Source organism: Rhincodon typus, chromosome 29, assembly GCF_021869965.1.
Source record: "Rhincodon typus isolate 14 chromosome 29, sRhiTyp1.1, whole genome shotgun sequence".
Classification (NCBI taxonomy): Eukaryota; Metazoa; Chordata; class Chondrichthyes; order Orectolobiformes; family Rhincodontidae; genus Rhincodon; species Rhincodon typus.
This window is the reverse complement of record NC_063360.1, coordinates 21,780,380-21,795,919: the sequence shown is the minus strand read 5'-3', so window position 1 is coordinate 21,795,919 and position 15,540 is coordinate 21,780,380. Positions and strand designations below refer to the sequence as shown.

The 15,540-nt window shown below is 38.4% G+C and overlaps 1 protein-coding gene across 1 annotated transcript in view; it reads right to left on the bottom strand.

Annotated features, from left to right (window-relative positions):
- ap3d1 (adaptor related protein complex 3 subunit delta 1) overlaps positions 1-15,540 on the bottom strand; it is a 63,422-nt gene that overhangs the window by 10,632 nt on the left and 37,250 nt on the right. The window contains exons 7-14 of the mRNA XM_048613919.1: positions 12,795-12,934; positions 10,608-10,681; positions 8,654-8,703; positions 5,006-5,055; positions 4,463-4,511; positions 3,511-3,656; positions 1,104-1,252; positions 691-921 (exon numbers count right to left, since the gene is read on the bottom strand). Coding sequence (XP_048469876.1) covers positions 691-921; positions 1,104-1,252; positions 3,511-3,656; positions 4,463-4,511; positions 5,006-5,055; positions 8,654-8,703; positions 10,608-10,681; positions 12,795-12,934 — 889 coding nt within the window. The remainder of the gene's footprint in view (positions 1-690; positions 922-1,103; positions 1,253-3,510; positions 3,657-4,462; positions 4,512-5,005; positions 5,056-8,653; positions 8,704-10,607; positions 10,682-12,794; positions 12,935-15,540) is intronic.

Below are 15,540 nucleotides of genomic sequence, written 5' to 3'. Positions count from 1 at the left end.
CTCCAATCTCGATTCTCCAACATCGGCAGTTCAAGCTAAGTAACCTGCTCTAGTTTCTGTGAAAGTGTTCTGACTTGAGCTATTTTTCAGTATGCAAATACCTGTTTACAAAACCAACCAGATTCCAGTTTTTGCACAACTTTAATAAGATGGTTGTGTTGTTCCTAGTATGTACTGCCTTAAAGCACAAAAATTGTCCCAAATTAAACATCAGACAGGCCAAAAGATGGCTAAGATGTCTTTAGCACTGGACCTGGACATCATTGATCCTTGCTCCTTCTCTGCCGAAACAAAAAGACATTTTCTAACACCTTCCAGCTCTGAAGTAGAGTTAGAATCAGACTCAAAATGTTAACCCTGTTTCTCTGTCCACAGATGCTGCCAGACATGTTAGGTTTATCCAGCACTTTGTTTCAAAAGATAGCTAGTGTAGAAAATGGTAAAAATCAGACTGCTACAAATGAACACTCCATGTTGGAGCTGGAGCTGGAGCTGAACAAATTTAATCATTGCACTGCAAGAACAAATTGAATTTGTTTGGTGCAGCCTGACTTCAGAATGCACATAATAGATATTAGGGCCTAAAAATATTCCACTTGTCTTTAAAATGCTCCACTTGACAGCAGAAATGGACAGAATCACTATCAAACAGCCTCGAATTTTCTTTTGAAAATATTAGATAGTACATACTCAGAGAATTCACCACAGATCCAGGCAGCAGCATACAGAACTTCACAGATACCATTTCTTTGCATGTTGCCAGCAAGCAGATGGCCGTTATCCAACAGCATAGCCATCTGTGACACAGCGAATGCCCTAATAGCCTTCACACGGATAGCTACATCAAGCATTTGTGCTGCAATTAGATGGCCATGTCGTGTTCCCTCCAGTCGTGTCAGTTCCACCAGGATGCTAATATACCTGTGTTTAAAATAAGCACATCAGAAGTCTGGGAACTAAATGTGACCCGATAATTTGACTAACATTTGCTAAACTTTAAGGCAGTTGAATTACTTTGAATAAAGTATAAAACTTTGATGGAATTCAGCTTGGAGACAAACAATGCAATTTTTTTCATCAAACAGTCACTACTGAGAACTTACCATTCAAAATTGGTGATATACTGATAGTTGGACTGACTGCATATGTCAATGATTTTTGTCAGGAGCTCATCTCGGTACGTTGTGCCTTCTGCTTTATCCACGTGAATCATTAATTTCTTTACTATCTCCATCAAGTTCTTCTTTGAAACCTAGCAATATTTAAGTCCATAAGAAAATTAAGTTTACACAGAGGGTGGTGGGTGCCTGGAACTTGCTGCCGGGGAGATAGTGGAAGCAGATATTAGTGACTTTTAAAGGGTGTCTTGACAAATACATGAATAGGATAGGAATAGAGGGGTACGGTCCCTAAAAAAGGGTAAGGGGGTTTTAGATGTGATGAGAAGCACTTCGGCGCAGGCTTGGAGGGCTGAAGGGCCTGTTCCCACGCTGTAATTTTCTTTGTTCTTTATTATAGCTACAATAGCTAAACCTCAGGCGTAAGGCGTTTGATAAGGTTCCCCATGGTAAGCTCACGCAGAAGGTAAGGAGGCATGGGATAGGGGGAAGTGTGGCAGATTGGATTCAGAATTGGCTGACCCTTAGAAAACAAAGGGTGGTAGTGGCTGAAAATATTCAACATGGTGCTCAGTTACGTGTGGTGTACCGCAAGGATCTGTTCTGGGTCCTCTTCTATTTGTGATTTTTGTAAATGATTTGGATGAAGGAGTGGAAGGGTGGATTAGTAAGTTCACGGATGATACGAAGGTGGGTCACGTTGTGGACAATGCAGAGGGCTGTTCTAGGTTACAAAGGGACATTGATAGAATGCAGAGCTGGGTTGGGAAGTGGCAGATGGAGTTTAACCCCGAAAAGCGTGAGGTGATTCATTTTGGAAGGACAAACTTGAAAGCAGAATACAGGGTTAACGGAAAGATTCTTGGCAGTGTGGAGGAGCAGAGGGATCTTGGGGTTCATGTTCACAGTTCCCTGAGAGCTGCCACCCAGGTGGATAGAGTTGTTAAGAAGGCGTATGGTGTGTTAGCTTTCATTAATAGAGGGATTGAGTTCAAGAGCCGTGAATTTATGCTCCAGCTGTACAAAAGCCTGGTTCGGCCACATCTGGAGTATTGTGTCCAGTTCTGGTCGCCTCATTACAGGAAAGATGGGGAAACGTTAGAAAAGGAGCAGAGGAGATTTACCAGGATGTTGCTCGGAATGGAGGGAAGGTCTTACAAGGTAAGGTTGAGGGGGCTAGGGCTTTTCTCTTTAGAACGATGAAGGATGAGAGGTGACTTGATAGAGGTGTACAAAACAATCAGAGGTATAGATAGACAGCAAGAGACTTTTTCCTAGGGTGGAGGTAGCTTTTACGAGGGGACATAGTTTTAAAGTAAAAGGAGATAGATATCAGGAAGACGTCAGAGGTATGTTCTTTACTCAGAGCGTGGAATGCATTGCCGGAGAGGGTAGTGGAGTCGGCCTCATTAGGGGCATTTAAGCGGCTATTAGATAGGCATATGGATGATAGTATAAGGTAGCGGTGGAGGTTAGATAGACCTTAGGTTTCGGGTAAAAGTTCGGCACAACATCGTGGGCTGAAGGGCCTGTACTGTGCTGTACTGTTCTATGTTATGTTCTCAGTGGTTTCCCAATATCTTTAAATGATTACAGACTGTAGTTCTGATATTAAGGCACAACAGATAAAAGCTTACTGACGCCTTCAGAAGTGGGGTGCTTAGTTATACTTTTTGTGCAATTTTTTTCCTAAATATTAAATACCATTGAAATCAACTCATGTTAAACAAATATGAAATCATGAATGTAGATCATTTATAACATGGGAGAAAGTAAATTTGTTTTTAAAAGATGGATCTGCAAAATTTACAGGCAAACACTTGAAAATGCATGAAGAATAAACTTTTACTGGATCAAATATAAAAAAAGGGATATTACACAATTAGAAAACAGGAAATGACAATTCAGTTAATAAATTTTGTTGCAAATAATGCTTTTATCATTTGTAGTGGTAACATTTGATCAGCATAATGATATTTCACTTTAAGTTGCACTTTTCAGGAATGCAACTGCAAAAGAGTAAGGAATTACTAGTCATGATTCTATTGCTCCCATTTACACTCTTCTAAACCCATTTTATTTTACTTGCCCCATTAGCAACTCCTTTTCCAATTTAATCTCTATCTTTTGTCTCATCACTAACTTTCCTTCTTGTTACTCACTCAACCTTGGCCAGGCTTAAAATCAGTTATATTTTTCAACACTATCCAATTCTAATGCAAAGTCATTTATTTGCCTCATTGATGTTTTTGCCATGCAAGTATATCCAGCACTACTTCTTTTAATTTCAGATTTCCACCATTCCAAGTGTTTAGCTTTGGTGCAAGTGAAATCTTCATTTGATTCACCAATAGTCACACATCTAGTCAGTAAAAGATAATATTAAAATTACCATTCCATACAGAAGATCTAAAGCACGGAGTCGTATAGATTCATCTTTGTCATCCAAGCACTGTAAAATAAGATCCTTGTGGGACTGTACAGATTTAGGGTGAGTCTTCAAAATTTTTGACATGGCCAGCAGACCCAGGTACTTCACTGCAAGACAGTTCAGAATCTTTAACCATTGGACAGAACAATTACCACAAACAGATACTTGTAAAAAAATAATGTTATCTACAAAATAACCAGGTTTTGAAACTTACTGAAGTTCAGAAATTGGAAGCTCTTTCTAAAAAGCATTAGACTTGTGTTAAGACAGTGGTTCTCTTACTGGGGTCTACGAAATAATCTCTAGCTGGCCTCAAACAAAAGTAGCTTCCCATTTGTTGGGTTTCTGAAACTATCAACCATCTGACCTGGTTATTGTTTAGGAAGGGAAAAAAGTGGAGATGCTCATAACGTCAATGACCCATTTTAAAAACAGAGTACGGAAAATTCATTAATCTTAAATTACACGAGAATGTCTTGTTTATATTTACTAAGTAAAAATTCCACGAACATACACACAATTTGGTATTTGTGTTTTCTTAAGAAAATAAAGATCAATACATACAGAATGGAATGTTATGACAAACATGCATGATCCAATAAAGGAGATCACAAGAATGAAACAGGAGGTTTTGAGAATGTCTCAAAAGATCTTGCGAAAAAAAATGAATGATCCTTCATGGCAAAACATCCCATCTCTCAAGAAAAGCCCTGTGTGCTTCAACACCAAACTAGTAATGACTACTGCTCGACTAAGGTTTGACTTTGATGGTGAAGCTTCAGAGTTGCATAGTTTCAGCAGTCTTTTCAGCTCAGTTGAAGGAAACAGAATCACAAGGATTCAAAAGTAGAACACTTAAAAATCGCAAAATGGAAATAAAAAATTTAATGGCCCAACGTAAATACCCACTTACAGTTTTGATCAGAATCTTCAATAAGAATGCGCAATTTCTGTACACAAAGCTGAACAGAAAAACATGTGTCAAGTTTTAGAGTGATTGGTGGCATATCAATAATTTGGAAATATCAATGCAACAAAACATACAAGACCAGGATCTAAAGAATTAAGTTCACGACAAGGCAACGTAATCCACTAAGCAGGACATTACACTTGTGTACTGTAAGTTGAAATTTGCATCAAATAACAAGCCCTTAAGGTTTTCCAAAGAACTTGAACATTTGAGTGCTAACATGATTCCAATGTAAAAATCATTAAAGGAATAGTTAAATTAACTTATTCAATTGGTCTAAAATTTAAAATTCAAAATTCAAACTCCATTTTAAATGCTCCAAGTTGAAAGGCAGCGGAGGAAGCAAGCTTCAAATTAAAAATTATGTAGAATTAACAAAGTATTTGTTTAAAAATTACATACATGCACTAATAGTCATAAAGTCACACAGCATATGTACAAAATGTATTTTAGCAGGGGTTCTTTTTGTTTGATAGCAAATGTTACCTGGATGCTTGCACTGTGATTTGGCATTCCAGTAGATAGAGAGATGAGAACTATAGAAAAAACATGAGTCTGAATCTAGCAACAATTTATTTTCACAAAAGCACTGAGTTCAATAGCCCAGTGAAATAGATTTTAATGCTTTATACTTGGAAGAGGCATTGAGCCAAGATAGCTGCCATTTACATGTATTGACAATGTAACATTTAAAGATTAATGTCACAACACAAAAGTGCACAAATTTAAACTATGAACCTTAAGGGTGCCAAAAGCACTACAAAACAAACTTTATCCTGCAGCTGATTCAATGACAATTCTTTTCAACTGCCTTTCCCCCCAAAGTTCCAATTCTGTTTTTATATATTTATCCACTTCACTCCTAAAACCTGTATCAGGCTATGCTTCAATTACATTCTGTGTCCTAACACCATGATGTGCAGCCATATTTTAAGCTCTACCCCATATTCTTAAACTAATTCACTTAGTTGTGCCTACTAGTTCCAGACTTTTGTTCTCCACTCTTTTTGAGTCATTGCTTCAATGCCCTTCAAAAAGTGTTGAAAACTGTGGTTTTAACTGATGACTAATTGTGGTTTAACCAAATGATTTACTTTGGCAGGGTTTATTTAGTTGCTTGCAACGTCAAACAGAAGAATCTAATATGATCCCACAGGGTGGCACTGGACCAAAGGTAGATGAGAAGCTGAATTGATGTCAAATAAGAAGCTAGTTTGTTAACAGTCTGGATTGACCCCACACATTAAAAAGGAGAGGAACTGGATAATTGGCACAACTATGCAATTCATGGTAGTGGCCAAAAAGTGGTTTTAAGTTCCACATTTTGTGCCCCTGGAGAAGGCTGTGCCTTAACTCAGACTGGCACTGTTACAAAAGGTAATGTAAAGGTTGAGAGGTGGCGAAAGGTAAACAATCTGTAGTTGACAATCTGTAGGTCTCTTTAGGTAATATGACCAAGCAGTACAAGAGGAGGCATGTCCAAAATTTGATTTTTGCTGAATCCTGAAGTGATGGTACAGAGATGGAAACAGAAGCTACTGGTGGAGATGCTCCATCTCCAATTAGATATCTGATAGCTGGACTGAAGATAGCTCCATGGAGATGGACAATGGGAGAAATTACTGACAGGAGAACAGTATTGTTCACACCAGTTTCAGATGACAGAGGGACTGAAAAGGTAAGGAAGAGAAATGTACTAATGTTCACAGGTTATGGACAACATTTGTGACTTTGATTCAAGTGCTTTCAGTGCTGTGGAACTGGCTAAAGTTCACACGATAAATCTACGCATGTTACAAGAATGTTAAGCATGAATTTAGTGGTAAAATAGCAATCAAAAATTTGAAACAAAAATGTTGGAGAGATGTACTTTTAAAAGACATATTTTGGGATCATTTGTCAGGATATGGGTGATAATGACATGGCTGATAAAGGTGCAAACATCCAAGGAGATAGGATCCTACTGTGTTAGCTGATAGAAGGGTGAGGATGGAAGTCAGCATATTCAGGAGCTGCAAAGAAATGGGATTAATGGCTGCGTGATGGCTCAGTGGTTAGCAGTGCTGCCTCACAGCATCAGGGACCAAGGTTCAATTCCAGCCTTGGGCAACATGCTTGTGTGGAGTTTGCACATTCTCCCCATGCTTGCATGGGTTTCCTTCATGTACTCCAGTTTCATTCTGCAGTCCAAAGATATGCAGGTTAGGTGGGTTAGCCATGGAAAATGCATGGTTGCAGGGATTGGGCAGGGTGTTAGTCTGGGTCGGATGCTCTTCGAAAAGTCGGTGCAGACTTGTTGGGCCAAATGGCCTATTTCTACGCTGGAGGGATTCTATTTAAAAAAGAGCAGGTTTTGCCAAAAACAAAAAGATATTTTGTGGGAACTACTTAATTGATATTTCTTTGTGAATTATTCTTATCAGTTCAAGATGGAAAGCTTGGATAAATTTTGCAGTTTTAAGCAATACTGAATATCTGCACAATCAAATCACTAACAGCAGGTTTCTTGGATTAGCAGTTAGAAAGTTCACAAATGAACACAGTGAAATAAGTGAAATACAGATTCAAAGCTAGGACAGGGAGCTCCTTGGAGGAGGTTTGACATGGTAGGCAGGGGAAAAATGGAGATGCAACACAGGCAGTTAAATAAACAGTGTATCTTACTGCTCATTAAAATTGGGCTTGCTGGAGTTCGGAGTGGAGGGATCAGGAAAATGGGTTTATGAACAAGGTTGAAAGAGGAGGATATAATTGATTTTGTATACTCATAAGATGCTCAAGCAGTATAATCATGGATGTAGACTAAATGTTTGCCAGTCTGTGCACTGCAAAATCTATGAATGGCCATGAAATGAATACACAGAAACTACTTGTGATGTTGGTTGAAGAATAATTGCTGGCAACAAAGTCCCCTGCTAGCCTTCAAATAATGCTAAGAGATCTGCGAAGTTCACCTGAAGAAACAGCAAGAATTTAGCCCCTTACATGAAAGGTAGCATTTCAAGCATTGTTTCTATCACTATACTGATTTAAAAATGCTTAAGTCTACAATTAGCATGTGAAAATGAACCAAGTTGATGCAGAATTCTGCAAATTATGATTTCACTTATGCTAATATCTCCTTGCAACCACATAACTGGAGGGAAACTAATAAGGAACTTCCAAAAAAATTAAAACCAACCAGATCAGTGATCTTTTGGAAATGATTATACCTATTCAGAAAAATCAGTATATCATGACTTATTTGTTCTAATTTGATTCAATTAACTTGCTTCATAAGTATTTTTCTGTTCAGGATAATACTCCCGAAATTTTATGCCTTCTTCATGAATGTTTGATTCCTCATTTCTTAATGATGTATTTACTTTATAAATTTAGTGTCTCTCCATGATTCATTGTTTTGATCATGATGCAGTATCTCAAATAATCAACTCAAATATTTTGTATATAGTCCATTTATCTCTTCAAGCCTGTCTGCAATGAGGTTGTAGCTAATCTGATAGTTCCATTGACTTGCTTTGGTTCCATATCTCCTGAAACCTTTAGATGACAGAAAATCAGTGGCATTTTGAAATTTATTTAAATTGATCAATTACTGTTTACTGAAGTTCTAATTTCCTACCACCTAAAATGCATACATACTAATGTCACTCCCAAAAGGACAAATTCTAACTTCTACACTAAACCTCCCCCAACAGAAGAAGAAGAAGTGTTTACAGACTATTCCCTTCAAAAATCTGGCAAACTAGAAATTAAAAATATAAACTCACCCTTGAAACTTGTTTCAACAAACACAACCCTATTTGTTGAATTTCTCCTTGTATAATTAACCCTTGGAGTCAAGTTTTCATTCTAGTCAACCCAATTACACTCCTTCTAAGGTCAACACAACTTTCCACAAGGTGTGGCATCCAGTAGGTTCGAACCAAAGCTTCGTATAGCTGGAGCATGGCTTCTACCATTTCAAATCAAGCTATATAGGCCAGCATTTCATTTGCCTTGTTCAAGTGGCCCAAAGATAATCATTTATGTACCCAGACTCCCCTTCCCCGATCACCACTAAACTGCTAATGGAACAACCTTTTACACTGAAAAATAACACACTTCAGATCAGTAGAGAAACCATTTGTTTACCTGCTATCACAGTGTTCACACATTCATACAAAAGGGACATGGCTGAGGTGCTGCAATGAAAAGAAATTATTTTGTTCACTTTATAAAAAAATTGGAAGATTTGACATCAGTTGTACTTTATACTAGTATTATGCATTTTTGCAGTATTCTTGTTGTATTCATACTATAATATCAACTACACAGAGGTGTCCAAAACCTTTTTTCAAACATCACTCAATTTCTCATTGTACATCCTGAAGGCCACACTTGAGACAGTTTGAGAGAGATTTTTTCTTTTCATACGACATGACAAGATTTGCCTTATCTGGGTCGATAGCCCTGAACAAATTTCTACAACTGGACTGGTAATTCACCCCTCCAATTTCAGTTCTTCCTTCTTCCATTTGCAGTTTCAAACAGGCCACATGTTATTCCCCTTACACTGTTTCCCTCCTCAGCTAAACATTACACATCATTGAAGTGCTGTCCCAAGTACAAGCAACTGAATGACAATATACACAATGGGTGGATATTCAGAGAGAGCACATATACAAATATTTATAACTGGTAACAAGCCACTGGTCATGCTCAGATGGAAATATTTTCTGCCTCTTCCCGTCTTTCCAGATGTATACCCTTTTCCTTCCATTTTCTGGGATATAAGATGAACTAATTTTAGAAAGTTAGTCTGGAAAGCAGAACCACGGGTTTCACCTTAGAAGGAGTGGGCAAGTACTCCTCCTTATGTAAACAGTGATTTTAAGTAGACAGATTAACAATACAGCTTCCCAGGCATAAATTGGTGACATTTTGCATTAATTCCTAAATGTGACAATGAAAGCAGCAGTGACTAATCATGACACACAAAAACTATACCTCTTTACTAGCCATATTGAATATGAAATTGAGTCTTGGAAACCTAGGGACTAGTAAAATGGATTTGCTGCTATCACAGGAGGAACAATTAAGAAAGAACCAGTAATTCTCTGCTGGCAAAGGGAAGGTGAATGAAGTTAGCTGAATAAGGTGAAGTTAAAATGCACTACAATAAAACATATGCAAACTGATTTATGGTAAATATGCTTCGAGTAAAATACAACTGGAAAATATTACATACGGAGTTTTATAAAAAATTAAAAGGCCATTCAAATCAGAAAATGGTGACTGTCACAAAGTAGTGGAATAATTTGTGCAAATCTTAACCTCAAATGAGACAACATCTGTATAGTATTAGGTTATTATGTTGCTTCTCCAAAGCCATATGAGGAACTCCAATTTTGTAGGATAGGCATGGTACTTCAGCAATTTTGTCAAATTCAAGCTACACTGTCCTTTCAGGAAATAATTCATTTAGAAATCTTTAGCTATCTTAATTGCAATACAACAGTTACCTTAAAATTCAGCACTCACTCTAATCATGGGACGGTGTTATATAAAAGCTGTATTATTGCTAGACTATTAATCCAACAACCTAACTAACATTCTGGGGACCTGGGTTCAACCTGCCATGGCAGATGGTTGAATTCAATAAAAATCTGGAATTAGGAGTCTAATGACCATGAAGCTCTTGTTATCTGTCAGAAAAACCCATCTGGATCACTTTTGTCCTTTAGGGAAGGAAATGTCATCCTTGCATGGTCTGCTCTACATTTGACTCCAGACACACAGCAATGTGGTTGAGTATTAATTGTCCTCTGAGCAATTAGGGATGGACAAGAAATGCTGGCCTGGCCAGATATGCCCACAATACAAGAGTGAATAAAAAAATCTGATTGAGAAATTATACTGTAGATTTAGTAACAGGTACAACAGTTTAAAGTTACTTATTAACATGTAGCAAGATCAGCAAACAAACCAAACAAAGCAACTTTCGCCTCAACACAATGAGACTTATAAACCTATCTGTACACAGTCAGAGCTGCTTTCATAACCAACAAAAGGGGGGAAATGCTGAGCATGAAATGCAACCACTCACCTGTGTATTAAATTAGTCAGTGGCTCAATGAGTTTTTTCCCCAGCCGTGGCTCAAGTGGGGTAAGGGCTCCAAACTGAAATTAAAAAGTAGGTCTCAGCACAAGATGACAAACTCACTAACTTCCAATACAATAAGCATATGAAATGCCACTTAAGACAATTTTTCCATCAAGTCTGCTCCGATAATCCTCAAATCCACTTTCCTGCCTTTTCCCCATGAACTATGATCCCCTGATTCATAGTCATAATGACACAGCACAGAAATAGACCCTTTGGTTCAATTTGTCTATGCCGACTAGATACCCCAAATAAATCTAGTCCCCACCTTTGCCAGCATTTGGCTCAGATCTCTCAAAACCCTTCATATTCATATACCCATCCAGATGCCTTTTTTAAATGTTGTAATTGTACCAGCCTCTCATTCCACACACGCACCACCCTTTCTCTTGCTTGAACATATTGAGTGACCCAACCTTGACAGCCTTCTGTGGCGAAGAATTCCATAGATTCATTACCCTCAGAAATTCCTCTTCACTTCCATTTGAAATGGACAACCTCTCACTCTGAAATGATGGCCTTGGGTTCTAGACTGTCCCACAAAGACTACCTCTCAACATCTCTCCAAGCCTGAAGATCGTCCTGCAGAAAGGTAATACCCGAAATGTTGACTGCTCCTTTTCTCCAAATGCTGCCTGGCTTGCTGCGTTCTTTCAGCCTCCTGTTTGTTTACCTTGGATTCCAGCATCAGCAGTCAACGTCCCTCATCAACTTCCCTCCAGCTGAGAACTGTTATCGAGTTGACTTTTGTTACAAGGGACTTATCCATGAGCTGCATCAAAAGCAGTTTTTACCTCAGCATTCCAATTTGACAGAGATCCCTTTGTATCCTTCTTCACAGTTCCCAATCCGCCTTACAAATTCCCCAACAAGCTCTTTGAAATACCATGAAATCAATTTGACAACTGTGTTTCAACCCAAAAAACCCATTTGCAACTGGTGATTATTCTGGGTGTGGAGCTATAACATGTTACATGTTAAAATCTGGATAGGAAAAATATTTTCAAAAGCATAGCATTTCTCTTTTTCTTCAAATTTATCAGGACTGAGATTAGACATAACTTTCTACAGTGCAATAATTACAATTATTCTAATCAAAGCCCTGCTCAGTGAATCCAAAGGTGAGTCAAATGCTCAAGTCTTATTCAACTGCTTGCAATGAACAGAAAATAAGTCAAATTTCCTGAAGCTGCCATGTTTTCAATATTACAACAGCAACAACACTCAATCTATTGACTGGAAAGCATTATAAAGGTATTCAGTCATCATGAAAGGCACATTAAACGTAAGGCTTTCTTGAAGGTTTACTCAATCTATGCTTGGATATAGAAATATCAGACATATCCTCTATGTATTCTACTAGGCTGAAACTAGTCTCAAACTTGCATCATCCCATGATTCTGGACTAACTAGATCTTGTAATGCAATTTGGCTAAATACCTTAACAATTATTTCCAAAAGTTTCAGGATCAATCAATATTAAGGTCAATTTTATAAAATTTTCAGTAAAACCAAACAGGTAACCCCCAACCTATGGAAATAATTAATGTATAATAAAAAATGAGAATAAAATAATTTCTGCTGCACTTAATTCTAATAGTATAACAAGTATAGCACACTTCTCATCTTAACAACAGATGAATATTTGGTATTTTACTGTAATCATAGAACTGACAATCTGGGAACTGGTTAGCTCAGTTGGCTGGACAGCAGGTTTGTAATACAGAGTGGTGCCAACAGTGTGGATTCAGTACCCACACTGGTGGAAGTTACCATAAAAGAAGTCTCCTTCATGAGTTTTCCCCTCAGGTGGTGACCCCTAGTTTAAACTACCACCAGTCGTGTCTCTCTCTAATTAAAGTGCAGCCCTATGTAGACATTAACCTTTACATTACACAATTCATTGTGAAGTTGAATACAGTAGTCTTAAGCAACACTTACATTTTCTTGTGGATCAAACCCACCACTTAACTGCCAAAACAGGATCAAATATTCATGATTCATAGCAATAAACAAACAGTCCTTTGTATCCTATGGGAAAAGCTCCAAGAATAAATAACAGTTTTCCCTATTTTCTATAGCTGACTGCCGAAGTTTCTTTTTCCCTAATAACAGTTCATTGATACTTACGAGTTTGATGATTTTAATGAGGACCCAATTATTAGTTGATGATGTCATTAGTTTGAAGAACAATGGAGCGAGGGAAAGATAATTCTTCGGATTGCGACGGGCAAGCTCACAGATAACATTCACGGCAGCAGACTGAACACCTGCAAGACAGGCAGTGTTAACAGTCGACACTGAACGACCATTTTTACCAACTTCAACCATGGTCAGTGCTGATCTGCATCCCCTTTAACGTCCCCTCTTGGAATATGTTCTAGCCCCGTGCTTGCTCATCAGTTTGTGGACTTGTGCAGCACTTCTCTTTTTTTAAATTTAGAACTGAAATAATTAAGTATCTCTTGAGGTGTTATAAAATGTGAGAGAGATACTAATACAATGCAAATTACCATTTCTGAATACCATAAACATCCAATTGAGAATGCAACTGAGAAACCAGAGAAACAACTTGTACACATGTAATACACTTCCATTCTTAATACAGTCGGTTCTGTTACAACACGATAGTTGTGTTCCTGCGCAACATTGTGTTACAGAAAATCACACTATAGAAATAACAGGGCCTATGGGAAAAGTGGGGTTAGGGGCAGGCCTCCAAAACAAAAAAAAAAATCACTCACTCAAAAGCCTAAACACAAAGGATTGTGCTGTTTGAATAAATGTTTTATTTCATTATTAGATAGGAATTAAAGTACATTTAACACCTTACCTTGAAAAAATGTCAAGGTGACTTGATGGGGGAGGTAGTTTTGAGGTTGCTCTGTTGTTAATACAGGGGCTGATGGTCGTCATCATGACCATCTTCAGGTGCAGTTGTGGTTGCACAGTTAGGGTGAAAAATAGTTAATCCAGAAGCAGATGGCTGTGGTTTATTGTCTTCTGACTGCTTCTTGGGGGTTGGCTTAAAAAAAAAGACACCCAGTTTTTGCTGCTTTACCCTTTTACTTCTTTCATGAAGAAGCTGTTCATAGGGTGCTAAGTAAGATCTTATTTCACAAACTGCTACCCTGCTTCGATCTGCACTGTAATCATTTTCCTCCAAGAGCTGCAACTCCTTCTCAAGTTCCCTCACGATAGAAGACAAAACAGAAGTGGAAAGGTCTCATGGTGTTGCATCCTGGACTACTACTACTTCATCTACAGCTTCCACTTCCCCCTCAGCAACAAGTTGTTACAAATCAGCTGTAGAGAAGTCTTCTCAGTGGGACTCCAGCAGTTCTTCAACATCCTCACTCTCCACTTATGCAAATCCAACTTGCTTTGCAAGATCAACACAATCTTGTTTGATTCTTGGGAGTTCCTCTGACAGATCAAAGCCTTTAAAAGCTTGAAAAAAAAAGTGGGAGAAGCTTCCACTAAACTGCGTGCAAGCAGTCCTTACTGACATCACCCCAGGCCTCCACAATAATGTCAACTGCATTCTTGATGTTAAAGCTTTTCCAAAATTTGAAGAACACTGTCCTTATCCCCAGCAGCGGCTGCAATCAGCCTCTTAAAATGTGCACCTTAAATAATAAGCTTTAAAACCTACTACTGCACCCTGGTCGATGGGCTGAAGGAGGTAGATTGTGTGTGGGGGTAGACATAGCACTTTGCTGTTTTCAGAAAGCGCACGAATGGTGGGAGGATGGTTTGGCGCATTATCCAGGATGAGGCGAATCTTGAAATCCAAGTTTTTTTTTCCTGCAATACTCTCTAAAAACATCTTCCAAAACATCAATAATAAAGTCAGAAAGAATCTGCCCCATCACCCAACCTCTTTTGCTTGGCCTAAAGTAGATGCCTTGAGTCGGCTTCAGGTAACCTTTTAAGGCTCGTAGCTTGGCAGAATGGTACACCACCACAGGCTTAAGCTTTAAGTCTCCATTGGCAGTGGCCCCAGCAGCACAGTCATACAACCCTTCACCACCTTAAAGCTTGGAGCGTGTGCTTCATTCATAAACATGCAGATTCTCAATGGCATTTGCTTCCAGTATAAACTTGTCTCGTCCAAACTGAAAATTTGATCTAAGTTGTAGCGTTCTTTGTCAATTTACTTTTTTTTTAAACTATGGAAAGAAATGCCATCGCATGCTCATCTGCACTAGCAGCTTTGCCACACAACTTCGTTATGAAGCATAGAGGTTCTTAAAACCAGCAACTGCTAGCACTAAATGCATGCACATCTGCAGGATTTTCAGCTTTTTCGTATGGTCTAGCTTCGATCTAGCTTTCTCTAATATGATGAGAAAGGTGGTTCCAGATCACTTTCATTTGATCTTCTATCCACACATTTTCAAGCCACTCCAGCTCAAGTTCCTTTGTCCATGATCTCTCAGATTTGCTAGCACTCAGACTTGCTCCAACAATAAAGCTTGCTTTAATCTTTTCTGCTTGGTCTCCGATGGCATAGACTCCTTTATTCCTGTTGCGCAAACTATATCACATGTTCACTCATCACACTCATATATAACATCTCGTTTCTCTTCCAGTTTTATAACCTTTTCACATTCACCACCCTGCAGTTTTATTACCAGGATGCTTCTTGCTAACATTCTCGCCACTTTGTCCACACATTTTTGTGGGTAACACAGCAAAACTTGCAAAAAATGAAAATCATGGAGTACTGTGCCTCTCACAGAAAGCAATTTACAACAAAGTGTGTGAAATGATCATGTGATATTGACATACTCCTCCATGCACTGATGGAATCGCATTAAAGCCACGCAAGCTCGTGTTTTAGAAATAGCATTCCCCTATTCATCAGTCCCAT